This window comes from Aedes albopictus, chromosome 1 (genome assembly GCF_035046485.1).
Source record: "Aedes albopictus strain Foshan chromosome 1, AalbF5, whole genome shotgun sequence".
Taxonomy (NCBI): domain Eukaryota; kingdom Metazoa; phylum Arthropoda; class Insecta; order Diptera; family Culicidae; genus Aedes; species Aedes albopictus.
The window spans coordinates 70684199-70710949 of NC_085136.1; the positions used below are offsets into that span (position 1 = coordinate 70684199).

The 26751-nt window shown below is 42.9% G+C and overlaps 1 protein-coding gene across 11 annotated transcripts in view; it reads right to left on the reverse strand.

Annotated features, from left to right (window-relative positions):
• The window catches only part of LOC109397189 (uncharacterized protein K02A2.6), a 340877-nt gene that overhangs the window by 15449 nt on the left and 298677 nt on the right, over positions 1-26751 (reverse strand). For 2 of the 11 annotated variants that reach the window (XR_003898627.2, XR_003898623.2), the window contains 4 exons: positions 13603-13705; positions 13379-13528; positions 13092-13242; positions 12195-12617 (listed from right to left, as the gene is read on the reverse strand). Coding sequence is in view for 4 of the 11 variants with exons in the window: in XM_029877449.2 (XP_029733309.1) it covers positions 11826-11858; positions 13092-13242; positions 13379-13528; positions 13603-13705 (437 nt within the window). In the remaining 7 variants the exon portion in view is untranslated. Of the gene's footprint in view, positions 1-11825; positions 11859-12194; positions 12618-13091; positions 13243-13378; positions 13529-13602; positions 13706-26751 lie in introns of those variants that run through there. The other 9 variants (XM_029877449.2, XM_029877448.2, XM_029877450.2 and 6 more) reach the window with 5 other exon arrangements.

Here is a 26751-nt window from a genome sequence, read left to right on the forward strand (position 1 = left end):
GTACGACGAAAACAGCGAAAATGAGAAATACGATGAATAATGTGACAATCATTAATATAGCAGAGTACGTACTGATAATATTTAACATCACCAACCAGGTTGAAACATTCTATGGTGTCGAGTGCATCAACCGTGATGTTGTTTGATCGACCCTTTCAAGTTTGAAAGAGATGTATGAGAACTCACTCCTTGGAAATAGCGACTCATGTATCACACGTTGATACGTACGCCTCGGCAAGAGCCTTACGAGCAATCAAATCCCAATGCGAAGCTACAATAGGAATCACATCGTCAGGCAGAAACGCTATGAAGATCATTGTGATCTTTGGACGAGGGTCTGGGAAGTACCTAGGAGAAGCGAACAACACAGAAAATGTGAAAGGTTCTCGAAGATATGTTCGCAAGGAAGTTTACCGGTAAGCAAACGATAATTCGGAAGCAAATGGTTGCGCGCCCGTCTGTGAAGTATGAAGGCCTCCGAGTGGCCGGTTCAAATGAGTGAGTGTGGTGTTTGCAACACTCAGTGTGACCCTCCATGAATCACTGGGAGGGCGTAGAGCTGATGGCAATGGACGAAGTGGAGATTCCACGTCAAGACATGATCCGAGCATTCTTCCCACAAGGCTCCAGCTATAACGACGACCGAATAAAGGCTCTCATAGGAAGCCAAAATGGCATTACGACAACGTATTGTGAAACGAACCATTCTGAAAGACATTCATGTCGAATTAATCTTCACAGTACAGCATCGATGAAAATGTTGAAGAAGTCTTAATACACCCTTAACTACCGATTTGGTGAAACCCAACTAAGGAAAATTCCAGATCAACCGACTGCCGATACCGCCAAGGCCGACCCAAGGAAAATCTGAGGAAGCCTCCGGTTCGGGCGAGTTAAGTAAATCTCACCCCAAAAGTATCATAAAGACTAGTCTGTTCGCCTAAAAAGGAAAAGTTTAAAGCTTACATGCGACTCCTCGCTCTAATGGTACAAAATCGAAGGTATCTAAACAGAGCAAAGCGGGTGCATATAGCGACGGCTTGGCCACTGAAGCGAAGAAAAATGACCCAAACTGTAACACCATACGACATCCTGATGATCCGCAACATCCAAAGTCGTCGTCCGGTAAAAAGCGGGAACCACGAAAATGTCGACTAAAGTTCTGCAAGTGAACCTCCACCATGCTCAGAGCGGCACGAGTGTACTCTGTCGGAGGTTCACCAAAGAGAATTTAACCGTAGCCCTCATTCAAGAGCCATGGGTCAATAAATCCAGAAAACAAGTTATTCCACAATACTCGTGTAAGTTGGTATTTGATGACAGCCAGCTTTCTCATAGAGCGAAGAGAATTCATAAAAAAGGAGATCGTAGCGGTCATGATGGAGATACCTCCCGCTTGAGAGAGTAGAGAGATCTTGGTGGTCTCGGCATACTTCCCAGGCGACGTGGACGTATTCCCCTGCGTTCGTAGCCTACAGCCGCCGACATTTTTTTAGGGCCTGCTGACATGAGGATCTTATCCTCCAAGGACGTGGTTGGCTTTATAAAGCTAGTCTCGCTAGAATAGAGGGATCACATACTGTGTAACACAGCATCTCTATTCAGGAAGAGATCTTCCTTCGACCCTCTGAATGAAAACCCGATTGCTCAGTGACGAATCGAAGCGTTTGTACAGAGCAACGAAGGAAACCTAATTGAGTTTGCTAGGGATCAACGGAAGAAGCAAGAGGCGAACAGTTCAACGGTAAGTGTCATGTCTGTGGGAAACGCGGCCATATGAAGAAGAATTGTCGGAAAAAGACTAACGCTCACGTTGCCACTGAACCAAGATCATGGTTCAGTACATGGTGGGTAGCCGTGAAATGCAGTGAAAAGCTCGAATTCCTGCTAAACTCAGCGGCCAGTGACCACATGGTGAACACAAAGCAGCATTTGTCGTCCATGATGCAATTTGTGCATATTGACGAAGCGAAAAATGGAGAATCTCTGATGACCAAGGAATCAGGTGTCACTGACGACTGGTCATCAGAGATCAGAGAGCAACCGTGGCGTAGTGATGCATGTGAAGCCTGGTGTGGAAGTCATCTTCAACGAAAGGTATGTAACACTGAGGAAGGGCGGAGAGACGTTTGTAACGGCGTATATGCGGTACAACCTCTATGTCCCGGAAATTGCAGTGAGACGAGCCAATACAAGCTTGACTGAAGCGGATAGTGCAAACCTCTGGCATCAACGTTTTGGCCACATCAGTGAAAGTGAAATCGCCACTCTGATGTCTAAGACGCTGGTCCATGGTGTATACTTCATGCCGGAGAAGATCAAGCCTTTCCCTAGATACCGGTTCAACGAAGAAAGAAGCACGACGTGAAGGGTCAACAACTGAGATCATGGTCGGATATGCGTATAATGAATACCGTCTAAGGGGCCAGGGATAAGAGAGAATCGTGATAGGTCGTGACGTCAAGTTCGAAGTAAACTTATTTTCGTGGACCAAGGATGCCAGAGATAGTGCGGAAAAAAGACTAGTGGTACTCCACTAGTCGAAATCCAGAGGAAGCTGTCCAATCTGATAAGGAATCTGTTCCGGTAGAGCCGTTCGACCATGAAGATAAACTTCGAACCGATGATGTCACCGAAAAAGGGAAAATAGTGGAACCAGTCATCCCCGCACTCCCTTCAAAATCAGATCTGGACTTGTCTTCCGGCCGTGAGAGCAGGCAGTCTGAGAGGCGCAGTGAGCGGTTGCGCGGATTTACGGGTAAGCTTTTTGATTATCTTACTGGATTTAGAGCATAGTACTGACCCTCACTCTTCTTCAAACACTGCTGAGATCTACCGTGATGACCGTGATCTCTGGAACCAGATATTAAAGGAAGAGCTCCGTTCTGTGAAGACTAATAATGTGTGGAAGTTTACGGCCTATACCGCTGGCGTGAAGACGCTTAAATCGAGAAAGAAATTCTGCATCATAGAGAATGAGTATGGTCGTTCGGAAAGTTTCCTGCAATCGCTGTTACTAAAACCCTGGAGGTTAATTTCTGAGCAGCCTAATGAATCAGATGCTCTGCGTTCGCCTGGGTTTGTGGTAACCAATCTGCGCAGGTATTCCAGCAATCCCCAACGGAAAATTATTAGCAGGCACTGAAACGGATTATTAGGTACCTCAAAGCGCCCTCTCGTTGCTACCATGGTGCTACAGTTTAAGCGAAATTCAGACAGCAAACCACCCGTGTGATTCGTAGTGCCGACTGGGCATCCGACGCGGAAGACCGCAAGTCGGTAACGGGTTTCCTGTTCAGTTTACGACTCAATAGTTTCCTGGGCAAATTAGAAGCAACCAACGGTCCCCATCCCAAGCAACCAAAAGTTCGGATAAAACGGCATGTTTGGGCTTGATCAGCTAATCGAAGGAAAATGAATAGCGTTCTATACAGCTCACTTTTTAAGTAGTTAACCGAACTTGAGTTCACAAAAGTACACTTGTACCGCTGAAAGGAACGCTATTCAGCTTAAAAATAAGCTTCGATAAAATGAAAAAAAGGCGCTTAGTCCTCAAAAGTATTTTTTGCAACTTGGCACTATAATATTGAATTTTATACTTGCCGTTTTAGTGCCACTACGGCCTACTTTTCCTCACTATAAAAAGCAGTTGCATTATGATTCATAATGCAACTCATTTGGGTTGCATTATGATTCATAATGCAATTGTTTGGGCCACAACCTGTGCTTCCACGTCAAGAGCTTGAAAAACTGTGACGGTTATAGCACAGCTTGCTTGATTTAAATTTTGCGTCTAGCAAACACGTGAAACACGTGGGTGATCCCGTTCAACCACCAGGAAGCATGATGATAATGACGGAAATGGTCGTATTAAAGTGATTCTTTTTCTCATTGCAAAAAATGTTGTATGCAACTCGTTGCACTCGTCATATTTATCCAACTCGGCAAGTCTCGTTGGATAAATGTACGTCTCGTGCTGTAAAAATCATTATTTTGCAACTCGTTACATAAATAACTGTTTTTTATTGAGAGACATAGCATATGTGGAATCCTAATGGACTAATACCTTGAAATATATTTTTGATGGTTTTTAGTTACTGAGACTTGAACTCGGGTTCTCCTCGTTGAATGCCGGCGCCTAACCACTACTCCATGTTTGGGTTGTTAAGCACTGAGGGATTTTACTCAATATGCTGATATCATTTATTAGTGCTCAATCAGGTTCGCATGTGAATTTTCTCTGAACTTAAAATACTCTGCGAGGAAAATTTGTTGAAGCCGAAAGTTCCGAAGAAGTTTACGTGGAACTTCTTATGAACTTACACAGTTTGACATTTTCAGTTTGTTTTGGTTCACAGTTTAGGCAAGTGCGAAGCAATAAATTAATGCCAGTGTCGGTAATTCGTAAATGATTATAAGTTTACAGAGCCTATGCTCACGTCGGTTGCCGGTGCGATGGTGCGACTAGTAAGACCAGATAGTAAACACCCGGCAAAACTGGAACACTTTTACCGTAGCTGAAAAAAAAACTCCGGCGGAACACTGGGTGGAACAGTTGCTCGCTGCGAGGGCAGCCTTCGAGCCACACAATACGGCTTCTTTGCGTGGATTTCAAGTAAGTACGTTGAAATATAATAGTGAAACAAAGTGTACTTGTGAAATTAACACAAGCTGTGGCTACTGAGATTGCCGAGTGATTTATTTGAATGTGAACTTCTCCCGAGCTCCACTGTCTCCGAAGTTCATGGGAAGTTCACTTTTGGTACGGATAATATTTTTCTGAACTTTGGAGTAGTAAGTTCAAAACAAGTTCGAAACAAGTTCGGAAAGGAACGTTTCAAGTTGTTGTTATATGTTCATTTGAACTATATTTGAGCTTTAGAGGCACGCAAAAGTTCAACATGAGTTCGGTTTAAATTTGATTGAACTTTGCCCTAAAGTTCAAAGTAAGTTTTTTTCTGAACCTTTTATCGACTTCAATGTCGTTTTGAAGAGAAGTCAAAAGCCATCTGGTTGGCTGGAGTTTTGAAATATCTCAATTGCAAGGAACCAACGAATCCGACAGTCTACCGGCTGGCCAATAAAAATGTGTTGAGATATACAGACATTGTGATCATTTGTACGGCAGTGGATGCATCAATAACAACACAAAGATATACTCGTTATATTTAGAGGTACAACAGAAGCCATCTTGAAAGAATTACACCGATAGAGTAAAGAGAAACAAGAGTAGAGTTGTATAGACCTTGAAGGTCTTTATTGCAGAATTGTTTGGATGACCTAGATCACCAAGTGAATTTTCCAAAGTTATAAGGATTGCACTCTGTGGCGTAGATTATGTGCTGTGAGCATTCGCAACAATAAAAATATTGATTCTCATTGGAAGAACCATCAGCCAAATTCCTATACAATGGTCTATGTAGAATACTCATGGATGCCGAGACCATCCAACCATCGAATATAATAATGGTGACCAAACCGAAGCAAACCATCGAGCGATCCATGATCGATGACTTCAGTCGTTCAGAAGATTCCTCGAATCGGTGATGCACTCTAATGTCCACAAGTGGTACTAATTCGTCGACACGTCGCACAAAGTCGCGGTAATCCGTGAAGCAAAGTTTTTATAGCTAGACGAAGGATCGTGTCGCATGACGGAGAATGTGCTAAATGGTGAAGATGAGTGGCCTCTTTCGGAAGGGCTGGAGCAGCCCACAGTGGCCGAGAACGGCGAAGAACTGTGAGTGATGGAAGCGAGCAAGATGGCTGTCACAGCCAACACGGTCCGGATACGGACGAAGATCCCCTCACGGCGAAGGAGGACCAGAAGAACCGGCGACATTCAAGCAGGAAGTATATAGTTCGGACTTTAGGAGAGCGGTGAAGGACAGTGAAATAGGGTAAGGGAGGTATTTTGGACCCCTTTAGGAAGTGGATGAACAATGCAGCGAAAAAAGAAGGTTCCCATTTGAAAATATGGATAATTTCAGTAGGCATTACGTAGAGAAACATGTTTTCTGTCGAAAAAGGCCAAACAGAACTCAAAATTGTTGTAGTAAATACAAGAAATATCAAAACTCCTGAAGGATCTCGAGCTTCTATTTTGGACCACCTGACTTTATTTTGGACCACCAAGTGCACATATTTTGGCCCACCAAATTAAACTTCAATTGATTGATGAAATGAAAGCCACCTCAGCAAAAATTTCAACATAGTTAAAACTATGTGAAGTTTACATTTTTTCAATTCATTTTTTGAGGCAGGGGACGTTTAAAAATTACGTAACGAAAAAAAAGATGAAATTTGGTTGCAATTGCCAGTTTTTATGCATTGTGGTATGATGTTTCAAAAAAACAAATGTTACGCAAAACGTGTAATTATTAACTATTGCATGACGTCAATCACCATGCATAAATTACATAACGCTTCATAGGAAGTGTGAAAGTCTAGTGATTTTGCTTAATATAAAGGCGTTCCACACATATAGTTATGAGTGGAAAGGCCATCAAAAATAAAGTAATTTGAATGATACGTAAATTGTCAAACATACATTAGATAACACATTGTCTCAGTCATCATCTAATTGCCGAGAAGAACAACTTTTCTCAACTGGATGACTGAACACCTGAAAATTTTAACCTGTCAAAAAGTTGTTAGGACACAAATCGAATCGAAATTTTAAACTTGGCGACAAGTTATTAGAACAAATCGAACCCACAACAATCTCATTGTAAAATAAACGTATAACAACCCAGATCACGGGAAGTCTCAACTTATTCTATTTATCTGTTTTCAGAGTAGGTACATAGATTGGCATGAATGTTTTCTCCCTTTAGAAAGAACTGGAGAGATGGATCTGACAGGTGGTCCAAAATATGTCCACATCTGATTATGTTGAACATATTTTGGCCATACCTCAAACCACCATTTTAGTAAATATTATCGCTCCACCGAGCTTAAGAACAGTTTATGTTGAGTTCTTACAAGGCCCTAACTACATTCACATAGAATAGATATGTATTTGTAAATTTTAATACCTCTTCGAAGCTGACTACAAATTTGTCGCCGTCTTTGCTTTTGGTGTTTTTCCGTGCATTTTATTGGAAGTGAAAACATTTTCTCTATTTTTGGTTCTGAGCAGCATATTTAACTGACATCAAAAATGTAGATCACCACATAGTTGAATACTTTTCGTGTTCCAATCAAAATTTACCAAGATTTAGTAGAGATTATATTATAAATATCGTAAAACTTCCTAGGTGGGCCAAAATACCTGCCCGGTCCAAAATACCTCCACTACCCTACAGTCGCACAAGCAAAACGAAATAGGAGAATTGGTGCCGCTTCCTAAGGGAAAGAAGCTTGTAGGCAGCCGTTTGGTTTACAAGGTAAAGCGGGACGAATCTCTGCGGGACGAAAGCTGCATGACACTGATCATGCCACTCTACGAACTCGGCTGTCTCTGGTAACACATATGGTGGAATGGCGCTGAAGTATTTCGACATGTGCACCGCGTATCTCTACGGACACATCGAAGAAGAGATCTGCATGCGCCAGCCACCTGCCTACGAAGTTATCGACAAAGAGGAGATTGTTCCCAACTTAGAAGGACTATCTATGAGTTGAAGCAATGCTACATGATCGTATACGTCAACGACTTTCTCGACGAATTCGAGTGCGAGGAGAAAATAAATCGCCTTCAAAAGCAGCTTAGTCAGCATTTTCATATTGTGCATCTTGACGATGTCATGCAATCGGCCACAGTTATCCAGATGTTTTGGTAAGATTGGACAGAAGTATTCAGCTGACGTATACGTATACGTATATATTCCCAAGTAACACACTTGTCACCGAAGAGTCACGGCGGCGCAGGTTTTTGTTGCGCAGAAGTTACTGCGACTTACTTTTGGCAAGTTAGTATTTATTTGTTAGAAGTAAGTCATAGTAACTTCTGCGTAACAAAAACCTGCGCCGCCGTGACTCTTCGGTGACAAGTGTGTTACTTGGGTTCATATATGAATGATGTATTGAGGGTAAAATGCCACGACTTGTAAAGACTTCAAAAGAAAATTCTGTACATCGTTTGTAATCGATGACGAATACTCCAGGCAAATACAGATATTACTTGACATAAAGATGGGCTTCACAATGGCTACCTGGCAAACATCTAGGGCATTGATGTCGTCATTCATAAACAAAGGGCTGGAAATGCCAATCATTACTTGCTACTGCTCGATCGTGAATCCGCTGCAGAACACCATGAATGCAATAAATGAAAAGATGGCGTCTCACCGTGAGATCCCCGAACTATCGTCAGGTCGTTAGACACTAGGATGCAAATAGGTCTACAAGCGGAATTAGGTTGAGGTTGAGACGGGAAGTTCGGGACGGATTATGACCTAGTATTTGCTCCGTCGTACAAAAATCAAACTTTTGTACTGTTTTAGCACTCGTAAGTAGGAACCGAATGCTGATGTGCCATGTAGACATCAAAACAGCGTACTTCTAAGGAGAGTTACAGGGAGATTTACATGAAGCATTTCATGAACAGCAATGCTAACGATGTGCAAATACTACGAAAATCCTCTTCATCGGACTGAAACAAGCAGTGAGAGTTTGGAATTACATGATTGATGGTATACATATTTTTAAAGATGGCTTTCCACAGCTCAACGGATCATCCCTACCCATTCGTCAAGTAAACAACAAAGTTCATAATTATTTCCTGATCAACGTAGATGATATTGCCGTGATTGTCCAAACGGAGTCCGAGTATCGTGCTTCGATGGCCGTACTTAAGGAGAAGTTCAAGATCACAAAGTTAGGAGATCTTCATTTCATTTTCGGAATAATGATCAGGATGGAAACTGAAAGGTATGCATTGAATGAACCGAACTACATTGAAAATATTCTCTCTCGCGCTTTCTGTTCAACGCAAAAACTGTAGCGGTTGCTACCGCGACAGTGGAGAGGTTAATCGCTTCGCAAAAATTGTGTCAGTTAGGCTTCCTGTAAGGAGAGCGGAAACAGGAGCCAATGTAGGAAACCTCATTTCCCGTCCGACTAACTTGTCGGAAGAGGCCGTGGACGGAGCGTGGTTAATGAGGGCCATCAATAAAAATATAGATGTGCATTATTGACATTGATTGCGTTCTCAAAATCTAACATCAGTGAGGACCTCAAGCAGGTCCTGTTGATACTTCGTAAGTTAATGATGGCTGCTAAGCAGGACCATAGAGTAAGGTGGGGCAAAAGTTCGACCTTAGTTGAGAATTCAACTTTTTTCAAGAAATCGAAGCAGATAAAAATTGATGAATACCGTGTGGTGCTTCTACCATCCATGAGCTAAAAGTTTGTTGAATAAAGTTACACCAAATGTCTTTTCAACTTTGAGTTACAACACTTTTTGTATGTGTGTGTCTAATTCGAACTCTTGCCCCACCACTGGGGCAAAAGTTCGAATCTAGTGTTTGAGGAATTTCACTAACCGTAGCACACTATTTTGACACTTTGGTAATCTGAATACCTAAAACCAATTGATATTTGATATGGGAACTGAAATACACTTTAAAGTTCGATCTGGATTTTACCCAAATCAGGGTTAAATTTACTACACCAAAAATTAGTAGTTTTCCGCCAAATTCAGATGAAACAACATTTTTTTCAACTTTGATCGAATTTTCTCACAAATTCCATCATTTTTAGAGATAATATGTACATTTTGCAGAATTTTAGGTTTTTACCTAAAGTTGCTACATGACTCGAACTCTTGCCCCACAATTCGAACTTTTGCCTCGCTATGTGTAAAATATGATTTCCAAATCTTTTTTGCAAAAAGTTCTACATGCTAAAGCATCTTCAAAATATACCAAGTTACGCCCCAAAATAAAATATCGAATTCGATTTCATTACAATTCCATTCCATGCGTTGGAAGGACCATCGCATATTACAATTTTTTGATCAAAAACCAACATTTTGTCATAACTTTTCGAAACATTGATCAATTTTCATAATTTTTGGAGTGAAAGACTCTTTTTCAAAAAGGCTTCGAACAACCTTGACACCCGACAGAAATAATTTGATTTGAGCTCAAAATCTTCAAAAGAAACTCTTGCCCCACTCGAACTTTTGCCCCACTTTACTCTAATAAACTCTTGGCAGCTTTGGAAACTGCAGAATCCGTGAAGTGAAAGGTGCCGAAGTCTACCCAGACAGAGGCCTTCGCATTCGCAGCTAGTCAAAAAAGCATGTCAGATGCGATCGCCTAGGAGGGCCCATATAGCCGAGGCGGTAAACGCACGGGTATTCAGCATGACCATGCTGAGGGTGACGGGTTCGATTCCCGGTCGGTCCAGGATCTTTTCGTAAAGGAAATTTCCTTGACTTCCTTGGGCATAGAGTATCTTCGTGCCTGCCACACGATATACACATGCAAAATGGTCATTGGCAGAGGAAGCTATCAGGTAATAACTGTGGAAGTGCTCATAGAACACTAAGCTGAGAAGCAGGCTTTGTCCCAGTGAGGACGTAACGCCAAGAAGAGAGCTCTCTGCGATCGCCTACCATAAAAAAAATCAGAAACGCGCGAGATGGCCGCCAGGGCCTCTCACAAGGCCAGATGTGGCCTCTAACATGAGGGGCAGTAAATCGGACGCAGGCCAAGCGTCCCAAAAAGCTGGGAAAGGAGAGCCTAAAAAGACCGATTCGGCCCTAGAGCGGGTCAGGGGGAGAAGCGGAAATAGAAAGTGGAACATGAGCGCAGAGACGCCAAGCCCTGGTCGGTATGTTCGCAGAGCATACATAAGCCACCGGAGACTTACTTCTGGTGTCTTGAAACGAGACACAAGTCATAGGATTGTGAAGGCCTGGACGTGGGATGTTAGGTATATCAGGTGACCCGATGGCGTATAGACCAGTATGTTTGTTCGACACGGCGGTGAAGGTGTTCGAGAGAATCATGTCCAAGCGGGTGTTGAGGTACACCGTGGATGATGATGGTCTTGAGGAACTAGTTAGGCTTCCGGAAGGGAGGTCGATCGTAGACGCTCTTATCAGTTACAAAAATCCGATGAGATAGCGTAAGAAAAAGAGATTTTTCTACTGTGCAGTGATGACCCTGAATGTTAGTAACGCGTTCAAAAGTACAAGTTGGGCGGCTATTGCCGATGCGCTGCTACGTCTTATAGATGCCTTTATAAATTAAGCGATGAAACAGGAACTCTATCATAAGCCTAGCAAAGACACAGCAAAGACTTCATGCTGCTAGCTGCATTATGCAGGGATAATAATGAGAGCATCCTGCTACTCGAGCATGTGATATTTCAAAGGTGGATGTTGCACTACGATGAACGCCTGAGTGGTACAGAGAACACAACTAAAAGATAGACAAATGAACATGAATAAGTTTTTGTTGAAGCAGCTCGAGATCAGCAAGAATGATATTGGATCTGGACTCATTTGGATGGGCATAGTTATTTTTTTTACATATTTATCAAATTGGAGCCTTCACAGATAGGCAACATACAAACGAGCATAAACTACAGACAACGATAAAAAGAACTTAACAGAGACATTTAAGCGACAATTATTTATAATTTATTTTAATGAAACGGTATTTTATTCATAAGAAGTTACTGTATGAATTATCATCAGTGAAAAGAGAAAGAAAAAAAAGCTCTTGAAAAAATGCCGCAAACGTTACATGCAGTATAAAGTTCAAAAAGTTTGGTTAAAAAAATGTAAAGTGGTGAAAACAAAATGCAGACAAACAAAGTGAAATCATGGCAGGAAAACAGTGGGACTTTCCAAGCAATCGTAAACTTACCACAGTAGTAATATTTGGATATCCTAGGCAAGGCTAGGATTTTTCCAATTGCAATTTTTCATGTTTTTTTTTGTTAATGGCGACGTTAGTTGAACAGAACGGGGAAATGGACGGTTTAGTTTTTCGCAGGAAAAGGGAAATCAATGAAACGAGAGAAAGAGAAAAAACAGAGATAGATGTATGAGTTAACGATGCTACTGCACTGCTGGGTGGATTGTTATTTCGCTAGCGATGCGAAGCATATCCATATTAGTTAGTTAGCGTGAGCTGTCTTTCGGTTGTTATTATTTAAATTTGACAAAAAATCAAACAAGTAAAAATGAATAGCAAACAGACAAACGCAGTTCGTAAAAAAAAGGCGGAACTTACCGAAAAATAGCGGGTTTGAAATCAGGCGGCAAAACATAAAGCTCGAAAAACTGGTGAATGTGAGTTAAAATCGTTGTCATTCTCCGTCGTCAGCACTGCTTCGGTTTCGCTGTTCGTTGTTCGATAGAAATATTTCAAAAACACGGAAAACATTACACGAAACTTAAAAAAACTACACCAAAACTGATTCTAGGGACTAGACAAAACGCGTTTTACAAAATACGCGTTGATTGTATGGTTGGTTCGTTGATTGTTCACTGGGTTGCGCTGGCAACACTGCATCGACACCGCCTTCAGTAGATCACCGTCAAACGTCGTAGATCTTTTTGATGAATTTATTCTCGACCGAATGCAGCAGGCGCATGTGCAACGACATCAGAGGCGTCGGGTTGGATGGGCTCAGCAGAAGGGGCACGCTCTCGTCTGACGATCGGTCGAATGGGTAATGGCGATGATGAATCAAACGAAAAAAAAAGCGTGCGATGTGGCGACAGGGACAAGGTTCGTGAAAATGTGAGATGAGAGTGGAAAAGAGCGATTAAAATATAAATAGATAAAATTAAACTGATGAATTAAGCAAAGAGATGATAGTTGATCGTTTTAATAAAATCATATTTAAGGTACCTTGTTTAAATGAACTTTAGACATCTATAGGTTTGAAACGTTATCAGACATAACAGTAACAGATAAACTTCTCTAACATCTGGCTTTTCTCAGAGTTGTTCTGAAACGCTATTCAATTTAGAACTCTACGACAAATCTCAATTAAAGCTGAATAAACTGGAAGCCAATCCAAACTCGAAACTCGAACGAATCCGTCAAGATATCTAACGTTCTGTACCAAAGAAGCCAAAGCCAACCAAGTCAGAACAAGACTCGGAGAACTCGAGTACCTACCCTGCAGCTGCCGATTGATGAGTGCCGTTATGCCGTGACCGCCGTTGTCACTGGATTTGCTGTTCTTCATCACGAGCATCGGTTTGTCCTCGGCGTCTTCGCCGTATCCGGACGAGATGTACCCATTGCTTTGGGCCATCGTTTCGCTGACCTGGAAAGACACATCAGAATGCGGTCATTTTTAACGGTCATCATGAATCGGAAGGCAATGCTTAAATTCTACGAATTCTTCTATAGTTAGAGCAGCAAAAATGCGCCGAATTTCTACCCCCAAAAATCCCACCAACCTGTGTCACCTGCATCAGCTTCTTGACGACGTCCCGGCCGAGGATGTGGTCGAATACCGCCTGCAGGAACGGTTCCGCCATAATTGACAGTTTCAGTTTGTCCCGGTGCCAAATGAGAACCCGGGACTCTTCCATGGCCATGATGGATACCTGGAAATGTGTGGAAAACAAGTGAAATCGTTAGTACGGTGAATGCAAATGGATGCACTGGCAACACTGTTTACCTGGAAGTAATCATCGGTTGAGACGCCGAACCATTCTGGGGAATCCAGAAACTGATGGGGAAAGACTATGTGCAGGGCTTTTTGGTTTTGGGACACCACCAGTCTGGAATGAGACGAAAGAAATTGGTCATTATCTTTCATTATCTGTATTATTATTATTTCTTTATAATGAGATTTTCAACCTCGAATTGGTCAATCTTTTCGGCGAATCTTTGAAGCAATCCCAATTTATAAGATTTTTTTTAATTTCGTTGTGCATATTCGATAATTTATAATTCAATCTACAAAGTGCGCCATCAAACATTTGCTTTTGCTTATTCTGTGATGTTGGGACGGGAATTTTGTTGTTTGGTGAAACTGGCAACGCTATAATCTAATAAGAATCAATTCGATGTACATACTAGGATTGTTATAAGATTTAGTGTTAAGTTGTGCGTTGAGTTGAAGATTTCGTTAGTGATTAAGAAATTATCATGTAAGTTATTTATAAGAAAAAAAACACTGTATAACATTACTAAAATTAATTCTTTTAAATATAGCATTGAAGCTGCCGTGAAATACGCTGCTTTCAGTATATGTTTCCCTAATCCCGAAGAAACTCGCTCCAACATGTGGTTTGTCATATTAGGTGTCTTGATAACCTTATGCAATAATTACTGCGACTGTAAGCACAAAGTGTCCAAGTGTTAGAACGTTGAACTCAGCCAGCTACGTATGCTTATACATTTTGTTTTGACGTCGCCTAGTGAATCACAGTCAATTAACTTCGTGACGATATTGATATGAGAATCGATAACAGTACAAATTGATCGATGGACCAGTGAATCATTGTCTTTCGAGTGTGTACACACATCTAATTGAGTGACTCTTGTAGTTGTAATTCTTAAATATGATGCAATTATTTTCATTAATGTTTCCTATATTGTACACAGCGCAGAGTTACCAGTTAATGTTCATCTGGAACACTTCGTCATTATCGACGGCAAGACCTGTCGTGGCACTAACATCGACTCTTATCTGACTCTGACAAACTGTGCCCGAATCTTTCCGGCATCAACAATGTCCGGTACCGGCGACTGAAGTAACCGGATTTTGCGTCTGTATACACGCCGCATCTCGAGGTAACAAGGCAGCACCACCTGAAAGAAGTGGAGTGCAAGCCAGTGGTATTGCTGTTTCGAGGTTAAGGATTGAAAAAAAAAATAGGGAAGGACGGATTTATGGGTTTAAAACTAAATTATTTGCTAACTTATACTAAAACTTTGATGGGACAAATTGTCCATATCTGTAACGGAACCAAAAAGAAAGGACTTGATCGGTAGAAAACGACAAGAAGAGGACAAACGGAAGGGGGTGAGGACAGACAGGGGCGAACAACAAAACCAAAAGGCGGACAACGAAAACAAGGAACGTACTACATCAAACTCTGACATCAACACGTTTCAAAAACTGGTAAATCAGGTTCATGTATTCCAAATCAAGTCCTGCCAACACTTCTCTAACGGGTTTCTGTTGTTTTCCTCGGACCTGGAGAATTTCATGCAGCTCAGATCTGACCTCACGATACTCATTGCATCCCCACACGACATGTTCGGTATCCTGGTAAGCCACGCCACAGACACAGAGATTGATTTCTGAGAGCCCAATACGTAAGGTATGTGCGTTCAACAAATAGTGGTTGGACATCAGCCGACACATTACACGAATGAAATCGCGGCTTAAATCCAACTCTTTGAACCATGGCTTCTTCGACACCTGTGGAATGATCTCTCCATCTCTCCATTTGTGTTGCCAGCTGATCAAGGTCTCCTGACGGGCCAATGCAAAAAATTCGTCGAAGGCGATTTGACGCTCGTAAATATCGCCTTCGCTAGCGCCCACCTTAGCCAGAGAGTCGGCTTTCTCATTGCCCGGAATTGAGCAATGTGAAGGGACCCAAGCTATGGTGATGTTGTATGAGCGTTTGGACAAAGCACTCAAGACTTGGCGTATTCCTTTCAGGAAGTACGCTGAGTGCTTCATCGGTTTCATTGATCGAACAGCCTCCAGAGAGCTTAGACTGTCGGTAAAAATGAAGTAGTGTTCAGGTGGAAGAGTGCGAATGTACTCTAAGGTGTAGTATATAGCCGCGAGCTCAGCAATGTATACCGAACATGGCTTTTGAAGCATGAAGGTGGCGCTATGAAATTCATTGTAGACACCGAATCCAGTCGAATCATCGAATTTGGAACCATCTGTGAAGAACTGTCTGGCCCCGCTAACATGCCCGAACTTACTTGCAAAGATCTGTGGAATACCTACGGGACGAAAAGATTCCGGAATACCGGTGATCTCATCCTTCATAGAGAGATCAAAATCCACTGAGGAGCTGTCGAAGTTTGAGAAGTTGTCACGATTGGTGTTAACCGGAGATGGGCTTACCTCCAGCGTCATGTACCAGTAGTACACAGTCATAAAACGAGTTTAAGGGTTCTGTTCGAGCAGCTTTTCGAAATTTTCTATGACCAATGGATTCACAACCTCGCATCGGATGAGGAACCGGAACGACAACTCCGCAAAGCGGTCTGTCAGAGGCTGTACACCAGCAAGTACCTCCAAACTCATTGTGTGAGTCGAGTTCATGCAACCTAACGCGATCCGAAGGCAACGGTACTGAACCCGTTGGAGCTTCAGCAAGTGTGTTTTCGCCGCGGATTGAAAACAGAAGCAACCGTATTCTAAAACCGATAGAATGGTTGTTTGGTACAGCCTGATCAGATCTTCCGGATGTGCTCCCCACTATGTTCCGGTAATAGTTCGCATAAAGTTGATTCGTTTTTGGCATTTCTGTATCAGATACACAATGTGCTTCCCCCAGGTGCATTTGGAGTCGAACCAGACGCCGAGGTATTGTGAAGACATGCTATGAGTGATTGTCTTACCCAGCAGAACGAGCGGAAACTTTGCCGGTTTGTGTTTTTTAGAAAAGACAACCATCTCAGTTTTCTCCGGAGAGAACTCGATACCCAGCTTGAGAGCCCAAGTAGACAAATTGTCCAAAGTATCCTGTAGTGGTCCTTGCAGATCGACTGCTATTGATCCCGTTACAGAGACAACACAGTCATCCGCAAGCTGCCTTAACGTGCAGTTTTCCATGAGACAATCATCTATGTCTCTAACATAAAAGTTGTAAAGAAGGGGGCTTAGACATGAACCCTGGGGGAGGTCCATGTAGCTAATTCGTGAAACTGTCAAGTCGCCATGAGCGAAACTCATCTGCTTCTCAAACAGCAAATTATACAAAAAATTGTTCAGGGCTATCACCCTCACTTGTTATCCAGGAACTGATTGAACAAGTTCAACAAGCGCCTCATAGCGACGTCGGGGAGGTTTTTAAGCAAGTTGAACTTGATTCGATCCATTCCTGGAGCGGAATTGTTACATGAAAGAAGAGCAAGTGAGAATTCAACCATTGAAAACGGCCTATCCATGTCGTCTTCAGAAACATCACGAATTATTCGCTCCACGGGCACGGAACCTGGACAATTTTTTTTGCGAACTTGAGAATCCACCGAGGAGAGCTTTCTTGAACCTCGTTTACCGACGACGCGTTACGCATTCTTCTTCTGACGTTCCAAAGAGTTCTCATCGAAGTCTCGCGCGACCAACCCTCGACGAACCGACGCCTTACCGCTATCTAATCGATCAGGCTAAGGCCGGGGTGGCCTCTGCTGTACATAGTAGCCGCCTCCATTCCACTCGGTCCATGGCTGTTTGTCTCCAGTTCCGCACTCTGCGTAGGGTCCGCAGATCGTCCTCCACTTGGTCGACCCACCTAGCTCGCTGCGCTCCACGTCTTCTTGTACCGGTCGGATGACTCTCGAGAACCATTTTAGTCGGGTTGCTATCCGACACCCTGATGACGTGACCCGCCCACCGTAGCCTCCAGATTTTCGCGGTATGGACGATGGTTGGTTCTCTCAGCAGCTGATGCAGCTCGTGGTCCATTCGCCTTCTCCAAGTCCCGTCTTCCATCTGCACTCCGCCGTAGATGGTACGCAACACCTTCCGTTCGAAAACTCCAAGGGCGCGTTGGTCCTCTGCACGTAGGGTCCATGTTTCGTGCCCATAGAGGACGACCGGTCTAATCAGAGTTTTGTAGATGGTTAACTTCGTGTTACGGCGAACTTTATTCGGTCGTAGAGTTCTGCGGAGTCCAAAGTAAGAACGATTTCCTGCCACAATGCGCCTCTGAATTTCTCTGCTGGTGTCGTTTTCGGCGGTCACCAGTGAGCCCAAGTACACGAATTCTTCAACCGCCTCGATTTCTTCACCGTCGATATAAATTCGGGGTGGCGGGCGCGGTGATTCCTCCCTGGAGCCCTTTGCCATCATGTACTTTGTCTTCGACACATTAATGACTAATCAGATTCGCCTGGCTTCACTCTTTAGTCGGATGTACGTTTCCGCCATCGTCTCAAATTTACGAGCAATAATATCAATATCATCAGCGAAACCAAGCAGCTGAGCGGACTTCGTGAAAATCGTTCCACTCGTGTTTATCCCCGCTCTCCTAATTACACCCTCTAAAGCAATGTTGAACAGCAAGCACGAAAGACCTTGTCGTAACTCTCTGCGAAGGGACTCTCGAAGGGAATCGAGAGTGTCCCTGATACTCGAACTACGCACATCACTCGATCCATCGTCACCTTGATCAACCGTGTCAGTTTACCCGGGAATCCGTATTCGTGCATAATCTGCCATAGCTGTTCTCCATCGATTGTATCATACGCCGATTTGAAATCGATGAACAAGTGATATGTGGGCACGTTGTATTCGCGGTAGTTCTGCAACACCTGGCGGATGGCGAACATCTGGTCCGTTGTAGCGCGTTCACCCATAAATCCAGCCTGATATTGCCCCACGAACTTTCTTGCAATCGGTGATAGACGGCGGCATAAAATTTGAGAGAGTATCTTGTAGACAGCGCTCAGTAGTGTGATCGCGCGATAGTTCCCGCAATCCAACTTGTCGTCCTTTTTGTAGATGGGACACACGATACCTTCCGTCCACTCCTCCGGTAATACTTCCTCCTCCCAAATCTTGGTAATGACCCAGTGTAGTGCTCTCACCAGTGCTTCTCCACCGTATTTTAGTAGCTCACTTGGTAGTTGATCTGCTCCAGCGGCATTGTTGTTTTTCAACCGGCTAACCTCCTCAATCTCTTGGAGGTTAGGGGCCGGAAGTCTTTCGTTCTGCGCACGTACTCCTAGATCTGTTACCACGCCACCTTCGGTGCTTGTAACGTCGCCATTGAGATGCTAATTGTAATGCTGCCGCTACCTCTCCACCACCTCACGCTCGCTCGTAAGAATATTCCCGTGATTATCTCGGCACATGTCGGCTTGTGGCACGAAGCCTCTGCGCGAGCGGTTCAGCTTCTCGTAGAACTTTCGTGTGTCCTTAGCGCGGTACAGCTCTTCCATCGCTTCGCGATCTTGTTCTTCTTGCTGACGCTTCTTCATCCGGAAGACTGAGTTCTGCATGCTCCGCGCCTGTCTGTATCGTGCCTCATTCGCTCTCGTACGGTGTTGCAGCATTCTCACCCATGCTGCATTATTCTCGTTTGTCAATTGTCCACATTCGCCGTCGTACCAGTCGTTTCTGTGATTCGGAGTCGCGAAGCCTAGTACTGTAGCCGAGGTACTACCTATGGCGGATCGGATGTCCCTCCAGCCATCTTCAAGTGTAGCTGCGCCAAGCTGCTGTTCCGTTGGTAGGGACACTGCTAACTGCTGCGTAGTCTTGAGCCACTTCTACGTTACGCAGCTGCTCGATGTTGAGCCGCGGCGTTCGACTTCGACGCGTGGTGATAACTGTCGAAAGTTTTGAGCGCATGCATACAGCGACTAAGTAGTGATCCGAATCTATATTCGCACTGCGGTATGTGCGGACGTTGGTTATATCCGAGAAGAATTTACCGTCGATTAGAACGTGGTCGATTTGGTTTTCTGTTTGATGGTCGGGTGATCTCCAGGTGGCTTTGTGGATATCTTTGCGGGGGAAGAAGGTGCTTCGGACTACCATACCACGGGAGGCTGCAAAGTTTACGCATCGCTGGCCGTTATCATTCGATACGGCGTGCAGGCTGTTTCGCCCGATTACCGGTCTGTACATTTCCTCGCTTCCTACCTGCGCGTTCATGTCGCCGACAACGATTTTCACGTCACGCGGCGAGCAACCATCGTATGTTTGCTCTAACTGCGCGTAGAACGCTTCTTTCTCGTCATCGGGTCTCCCTTCGTGTGGGCAGTGGACGTTGATGATGCTGTAGTTGAAGAAACGGCCCTTAACTCTCAACATGCATATCCTTGCGTTGATCGGCTGCCACCCGATCACACGTTGTCGCATCTTGCCCAACACTATAAATCCTGTTCCCAGTTCATTGGTGGTGCCACAGCTTTGGTAGAAGGTAGCCGCTCGATGCCCGCTTTTCCACACTTTCTGTCCAGTCCAACAAAGTTCCTGCAACGCCACGATGTCGAAGTTGCGGGGATGTAGTTCGTCGTAGATTATCCTGTCACATCCTGCGAAACCTAGTGACTTGCAATTCCATGTTCCAAGTTTCCAATCGTAGTCCTTATTTCGTCGCGTGGGTCTTTGCCGATTGTTTCGAGTCGTATTTTCTCCTATGTTATTCGCAATGGGGATTTTTACGGGTGGCTTATTGGGCCTACGCCAACACTCCTGTCTCGCCGGAAGGCCATCGTGCCAGTTCTGTTTAACGTCTCAACCAACACTAGGACGACCACGCTGATGGGGCTACCACCTTGGATCTAGCTGGGCGTGGTGCAGCGTTTCTTACTCAGCCGCTGGATGCCAGAACAGACGCTGTTTGAGCCGCACCTCCTTGGTGAACAGACGCTCGAATCGTACCTCCTCAATCTAGCTGAAGTCAGAAGGACAACAGTGCCCAGGCTGCACTACCAGCTAAGTACACAACTCTTAGCTGGCGGTCTTTGTCATCACTTGACCCGTGGAAGCATGAGGTAGGAACTTGTGAGGACCAGAGCTATATTGGACGCTCTCCTTATCGACTCACCGTTTTGCAGCCCTGCATGTTTGGGCCATTTTTCTGCGTGTAGGTCGCGGTTGGTGTCAACTACCTATGAGGGCTTCGTGGTCGCCAATGTAAACGGGGTCTTCTTCTGTAGCTGCTATGCACCTGCGCGCCGGTGGTCAATCGAGCAGGTCACGCAGATGCTGGACTGTATGACTAGGCGAAGTAGCTCGAACTGGAGGGTAGACGATGGTTACACTCACAGCAGTAGAATAACTAGCCACAGAATGACAATGTCTCGAGTGTTCGTGTGACCAACATCTGGTTTGCCACGCCCTTACAGCGTCAGTACCGGTCCTATAAGGTACACCGGGGCAAGTTGAAACGGGTGGGGCAAGATGAAACACGAAGTTTTGAAATAGATTTCAATACAATTCGGAAATTTATTCTTCGCTAAAAGATTGTTTGAATCTAAAACTATGTGTTATGGCGATCAAACTGTTTATCATCATTAGAAAACATCATGTTAACCCGCTGTTTCAACTTGCCCCGGTGTACCTTAAGTGTAAAACCATTTTTTATAGCCAAAACAAAACATTCACAACAACATGTGTATTTAAAAATAATGGATAAATGCATCTGAGGTATGAAATAAAATTAATTAATTTATTGAGTACAGCGCCATTAGCGATCTAATTTCTCATACATCTACTCTCACAGCGATCACCTGGCGCTTCGCTATCAACAATAACAGGCGGCGGGTAGAGGAAGGGGTGACTAGGCCATGCCCAAGCCTTCGTAGGTAGAAGACACTTCAACAACGAGGTATTTAGGGAGGCACTACGCCGTGAACGAAACCTAAGCGGAGACGAGCTGACAGTGGTACTCTCGTGTGCGTGCGATGCGACTATGCCTAGGTAGGCAAGTCCACCCTAGAAATGGGAGACCACCGGCTGACTAGTGGACTTAAGCGATTGCGAATTTGCGGCGCGACTGCAAAGCAAAAAGGCCTGCTTTGATGGTCTCTGCCAGAGTGCCAATGTGAATTCGTGGGGTGATGCCTACAGGATCGTGATGGCCAAGACGAGAGGTGTGATGGCTCCTACAAAGCAATCTCCAGAGACGTTCGAGGAGGTCATCGAGGGGCTTTTTCCACGTCATAATCCTAGTTTTTGGCCTCCTTTCGTAGGACAGCTGGGGACTGGGGCTGGCAATAAGGAGAGGGTCATCGCTCAACGCGATGAGCTTGTCGTCCGTCACCAGGGATCGTCACTGGCCAGATCATCGGTGTTATCTTCCAAATGCAATCGCACCACAAATGCCGGCTTATCAAAGCGCGAGGTCAGCCATTTTCTATGACTGTCAATGATTCTCGGATGTGTTCCACCCTGTATCGAATCGCCAGATGATCATTGAAGAAACGCCCCTTAAATCTCTTGATACGCCTCTGAAAGGGCTTAAATCCCCCCATCTTAAACAAATATCTAACAGCCCTGAAGTGCATTTAAAATTTCTTGAAATCTTCTCAAGTCCTCTTAATTTCCCATGAAACTCCCTGGAATCCCCTTCTTTTAGGCGCCTCTCAAACCCCAGGCAACTTTTCATTAAATAACGAAGCAATATTTTAAAAATCGGGTTGCGTGCACATGGAGAGTATGGATCAAGGTATCTTCTGATTTTTTTAGATAAAAAATGTTTTCGATTTTTGCAGAAATCAATTTTTTGTAAAATTTTGTTCAAAAATGGTTTTTGCAAAAACGAAAAACATTTTCCACCACGAAAAAAAAAATCAGGAGATACCCTGATCCATACTCTCCATGTGCACGAAACCCGATTTTGAAAATATTGTTTTGTTATTTTATAAAAAAAATAATCAAAAACCAAAAAATGAGGAAATGGATCCAGTGTCGCCTTAAGGGTTAAGTTCGTTCATTTAAAGTGCTGACTTAATTCATGTTCAAAACTTCTTGTTTTTATGTATTTTTTATTCAGGGTTACATATTTATTTTATATACCCCCATGACATATAAAGAGGTGTATCAGAAGCTTCTCAAGAATTTGTATTAGGTATAGGTATAGGGTAAATGCACTAGTCTTCGCCCCCTCCCTAATTTTCGCCCCCCTTATAAAACATTCGTGGTTTTTGTGATTAATTAGGTAGATGGTTGTTTGCTTTTCAACGTATCTGAGAGAGCAAATAAAAAACAATCTTGAGCACCAATGATATTCCACAAAACCAATTACTTAATTTATCGAATTAGCGATTGTGAAATAGTCATGGCAATGATCAGTGCCGGATTTAGGCCTCGAGGGGCCCGGGGCAAATCCTATAAAGTGGGCCCCCAGAATCAAAGTTTCGAAAAAATGAACCATACAATTGCGTCTTTTTTCTTAATCCTATGTATTATTATATTTTTGATGTTTTCTGTTTTAGGCCTAATATTGAAAACTTCTGATTTCTGAACTTCTCTAAAGCTCCGACAAATAGAAAATTATTCGAACATTCAATTTGATATTTGGCTCAAATGTCAAAATGCTAGCGTAAATGACATCTTGATCAGATAGTACATTCCGAATTGAAAACATTTATTCAAGTTTAAATACTTAGCGTTCAGTTTAAAATCTACTAAAACATGGAGCAACTTTATTTGAGATTGTACGAGATCGACGAGTATTTCAAGATTCAGATTATACAAAGATTAGTCTCTTGGGAGCAACTGTAGCAATAATCTTAATATCTTCAGAAAAATCCAACATACAGATATGGAAAGCTACTGTTTCGAGGACACTCGGTTTTTAAAACTAGCCTTAACTCCCAAACATCTGGGTGTCAACGTGGGTGTCTATTGTTGCTATCTATCGCGAACTGAACGTCTTTTTCGTGTGCTGCTGATTGCTTGCTAATTACAGCAGAATTTTAACGCCTAAAATAGTTATCTCTGTGCATCGTGAAATCTCGTGAAGCAACTTTGTCGTGATAGAGTTATCTTTCTGAAAAGCTTCAAAGATTTGATACTTTATTCTGAATTATCATAAATATTCAGGACTACAATTGCGCCAAAAGCCGTAAGAAATCGTGAGTGCCAGCCATGGAATGCCAAAAGTGTGCACTCGCTATTGATCGTAAAAGTGAACGCTACACAATTTGCGAAGGAAGGTGTGCCAAACGATTCCACGCTTCATGTGTAGGACTAGCCGAACCGACCGTGTGTGCCCTATTCGCGAAAAACATTTTATGGATGTGTGATGATTGCTTGGCTAATTATTGCGCGACCCGTGACGCAGATATCTCCATATCAGCTGAGATCGATGACGACTCGAATAGCCACACAAATGCAATTGAATCTGACATTGCGGACCTGAAAGCGAAAGTGGAAGAGATATTCGACACCCTTGCTACACTTGTACCTCATCATCAAAAACCTTTTAACGAGAAGCTGCACTCAACTGCCGTACCATGCGTACCATCGCCTCCGAACGCAAGCTCTATTTTATTAGACGGAACAAAAGTCAGCTACACTAGGGATACAAGTGAGCTCACAAACCACAGTGGTCAACTCAGCGATGTGTTTTCTTTGTTCCTCACCAACGTTGATCGCCACGCTACGGAAGAAGACATACAGCAGCTTGTATGTGAATGCTTGAATATCAACGATCGGAAGAACGTGAAGATTCGGAAATTACTGCCCAAGGGATGTTCACTTGACGATTTGGACTTCATTTCATTCAAAGCTGTATTCGATTCGAAACTGAAGTGCTCGGCTATGGATCCTGAAACTTGGCCTGTAGGACTTAAATATCGAGAATTTGAAAACCGATTGACTGTTTGGGCACCAAAATCTTAATGTTAAAAATGTTACCGATAATGCTGTTGAACTCAAAAATATGTTTTAGTGCTATATGTTTGCAATGTTGATTGTCAAGTTCATTCCGTGTTTTTTTTTTTCAAGTTTTGTTTGTGTAAGAAGCTGAAAGCAAAGATTTATGCTATGTTATGTTTGAAAGATTTGTGTAATTAGTTTTAGGTATTTCAATGAGACCAATAGGTCAGTTGAAATTATATATGCTTATAAATAAATGCTTATAAATAAATCTCCAGAATTCATTATTCTCACTTTCTCATTACAGCAACGAACTGATGCAAATGAATATTAGGCATTTGTTTTCAGAATATAATCATAATCAACATAAGACGTATGCATAATCATTGTGAAATCTATAGATAAATTTTTGAAACTATTGAAATTTATATTGATGTACAATTACTCTTAAAGATACTCTCAAAAGCTTAATCTTTCATGCACTCTGCTTAGAGACACCTTTTGTAGCAACTTGAAGTCACGGAAGTGTTTCCATTTGATAAAAACTTTCAAGGGTTTTTAGAGAAAATCGCGTATTTTTAAATACTGCGCTAAAAATTAAGAAACTTTTGATTTTGAACTATTCTTAAGAGAAAATCCACATAAATGGCCAGAAATTATTTTAGAGACCTTTAGGAACCCAATTATAAGTTCTTTTTTTGTGTGCCGTCTCCACTGGGACACTGCTTCTCACCTTAGTGTTTCATGAGCACTACCACAGTAAATGTGGAACTGTTATTAACAAAGAGTTTCCTTTGTCAATGACCATTTCGTATGTGTATATCGTGTGGCAGGCACGAAGACACTCTTTTCCTGAGGAAGTCAAGGATTTTCCTTTACGAAAGGTTCCTGGACCGACCTGGAATTGAACGCGTTACCCTTAGTATGATCATGCTGAATATCCACGCCCTAACAGCTGTGGCTATAGGGGCCCTGTTTGTAATATGAACGCCCATTGACGTGAATTTAATATGTATGGTTTCATTGAAAAATATAAATTGTATTTCGGATTCTTGGGGGGCCCCCTTCATCGGGGGGCCCGGGGCACTTGCCCCCTTTGCCCCCCCTCAAATCCGGGCCTGGCAATGATGTATATTTTCTTCAACGTAATGCAAACAGTAGCAATAATCGGAACCTGGGAAGACATACAAAATCAACTCTTCCAACCCAAAATAATGAACAATGATAATCATATAAGTCTTAGGAATACACAGCAGGTTATTTATTCAGCTAAATTAATAAAACTTATCAATTTTTAGCTATTTTTATAGGTGGCGAAAATTAGAGCACAAAATTTTAAGTTTCCAATTTTCGCCCCTGGCGAAATCCCTTGTCCCGTTCTATTCGTATTGCGTGTTTCAGTTTTCGCCCCTCTCTTTCTCGTACTGAACTCGGGTGTGGAGATATCGAATGAGGTGAAGTTGATCTTTGTGAGGTTGGGGAAAGTGGGGCAAAATGTACCATTTAAGCAAACGTGGTTATTCTAATCTATTTCATGAGTGTCTTCTGTAATGTTTGGCCACTAAATTCGAAGTTCGATTCGACACCCAATTTTAAACGCAATTTTCAACGATCCTCGTCAAATTGAGTCTCCTTGCTATCACACAAACTACTTCATTTTTGATGCGACGTCTTGCTGTCATCGATGCAAAAACGGAAGAAAGCGAAAATGAAATGCGAGCGAGCCAGCCAGAGAAGCACGTGCCAATCTGTCACGTGACACATTTGACTGTGAAGTCAGGTGTGATGGCAAAAACGAGCGATTTTTGGGACTGTTCCAAATCGTCGTCGTGTTCTATAAGGGAATGTCCGCACAATCTATTTTGGAGGATAGTTTACTATTTTGTATAAAAGGCGTTAATTTTTGGTTAGCGTGACGCAGATTTACCGAATTAAATACATAATTGAGGAGTCTAGATGTAAGTGACCTTTTTGTCGAATATAAAAAAATCCAAAAGAATAACTTTTCTAAACTTGTTTAAAACTATGTTCATGTTGATGAGAAGAAATACAAAAAATGGGAGAGAAAATGGAATTGATTTTGAAAGACTTGCATGTGAACAATTGGTGATAAATTTCGCGCCTCATTTACTCACGAGGGTTTATCACTAACACTCTATTGTTCAAACTCTCTGAATTTGAAAAAAAAAATGTTAAATTTTCGGTGTTGAAAAGGTTTACGGGGCGAAACGTCCGCTGGCATTTTTCGCTTTGGCTGGTAATGAACTTCCATTCAACTTTCATTTAACT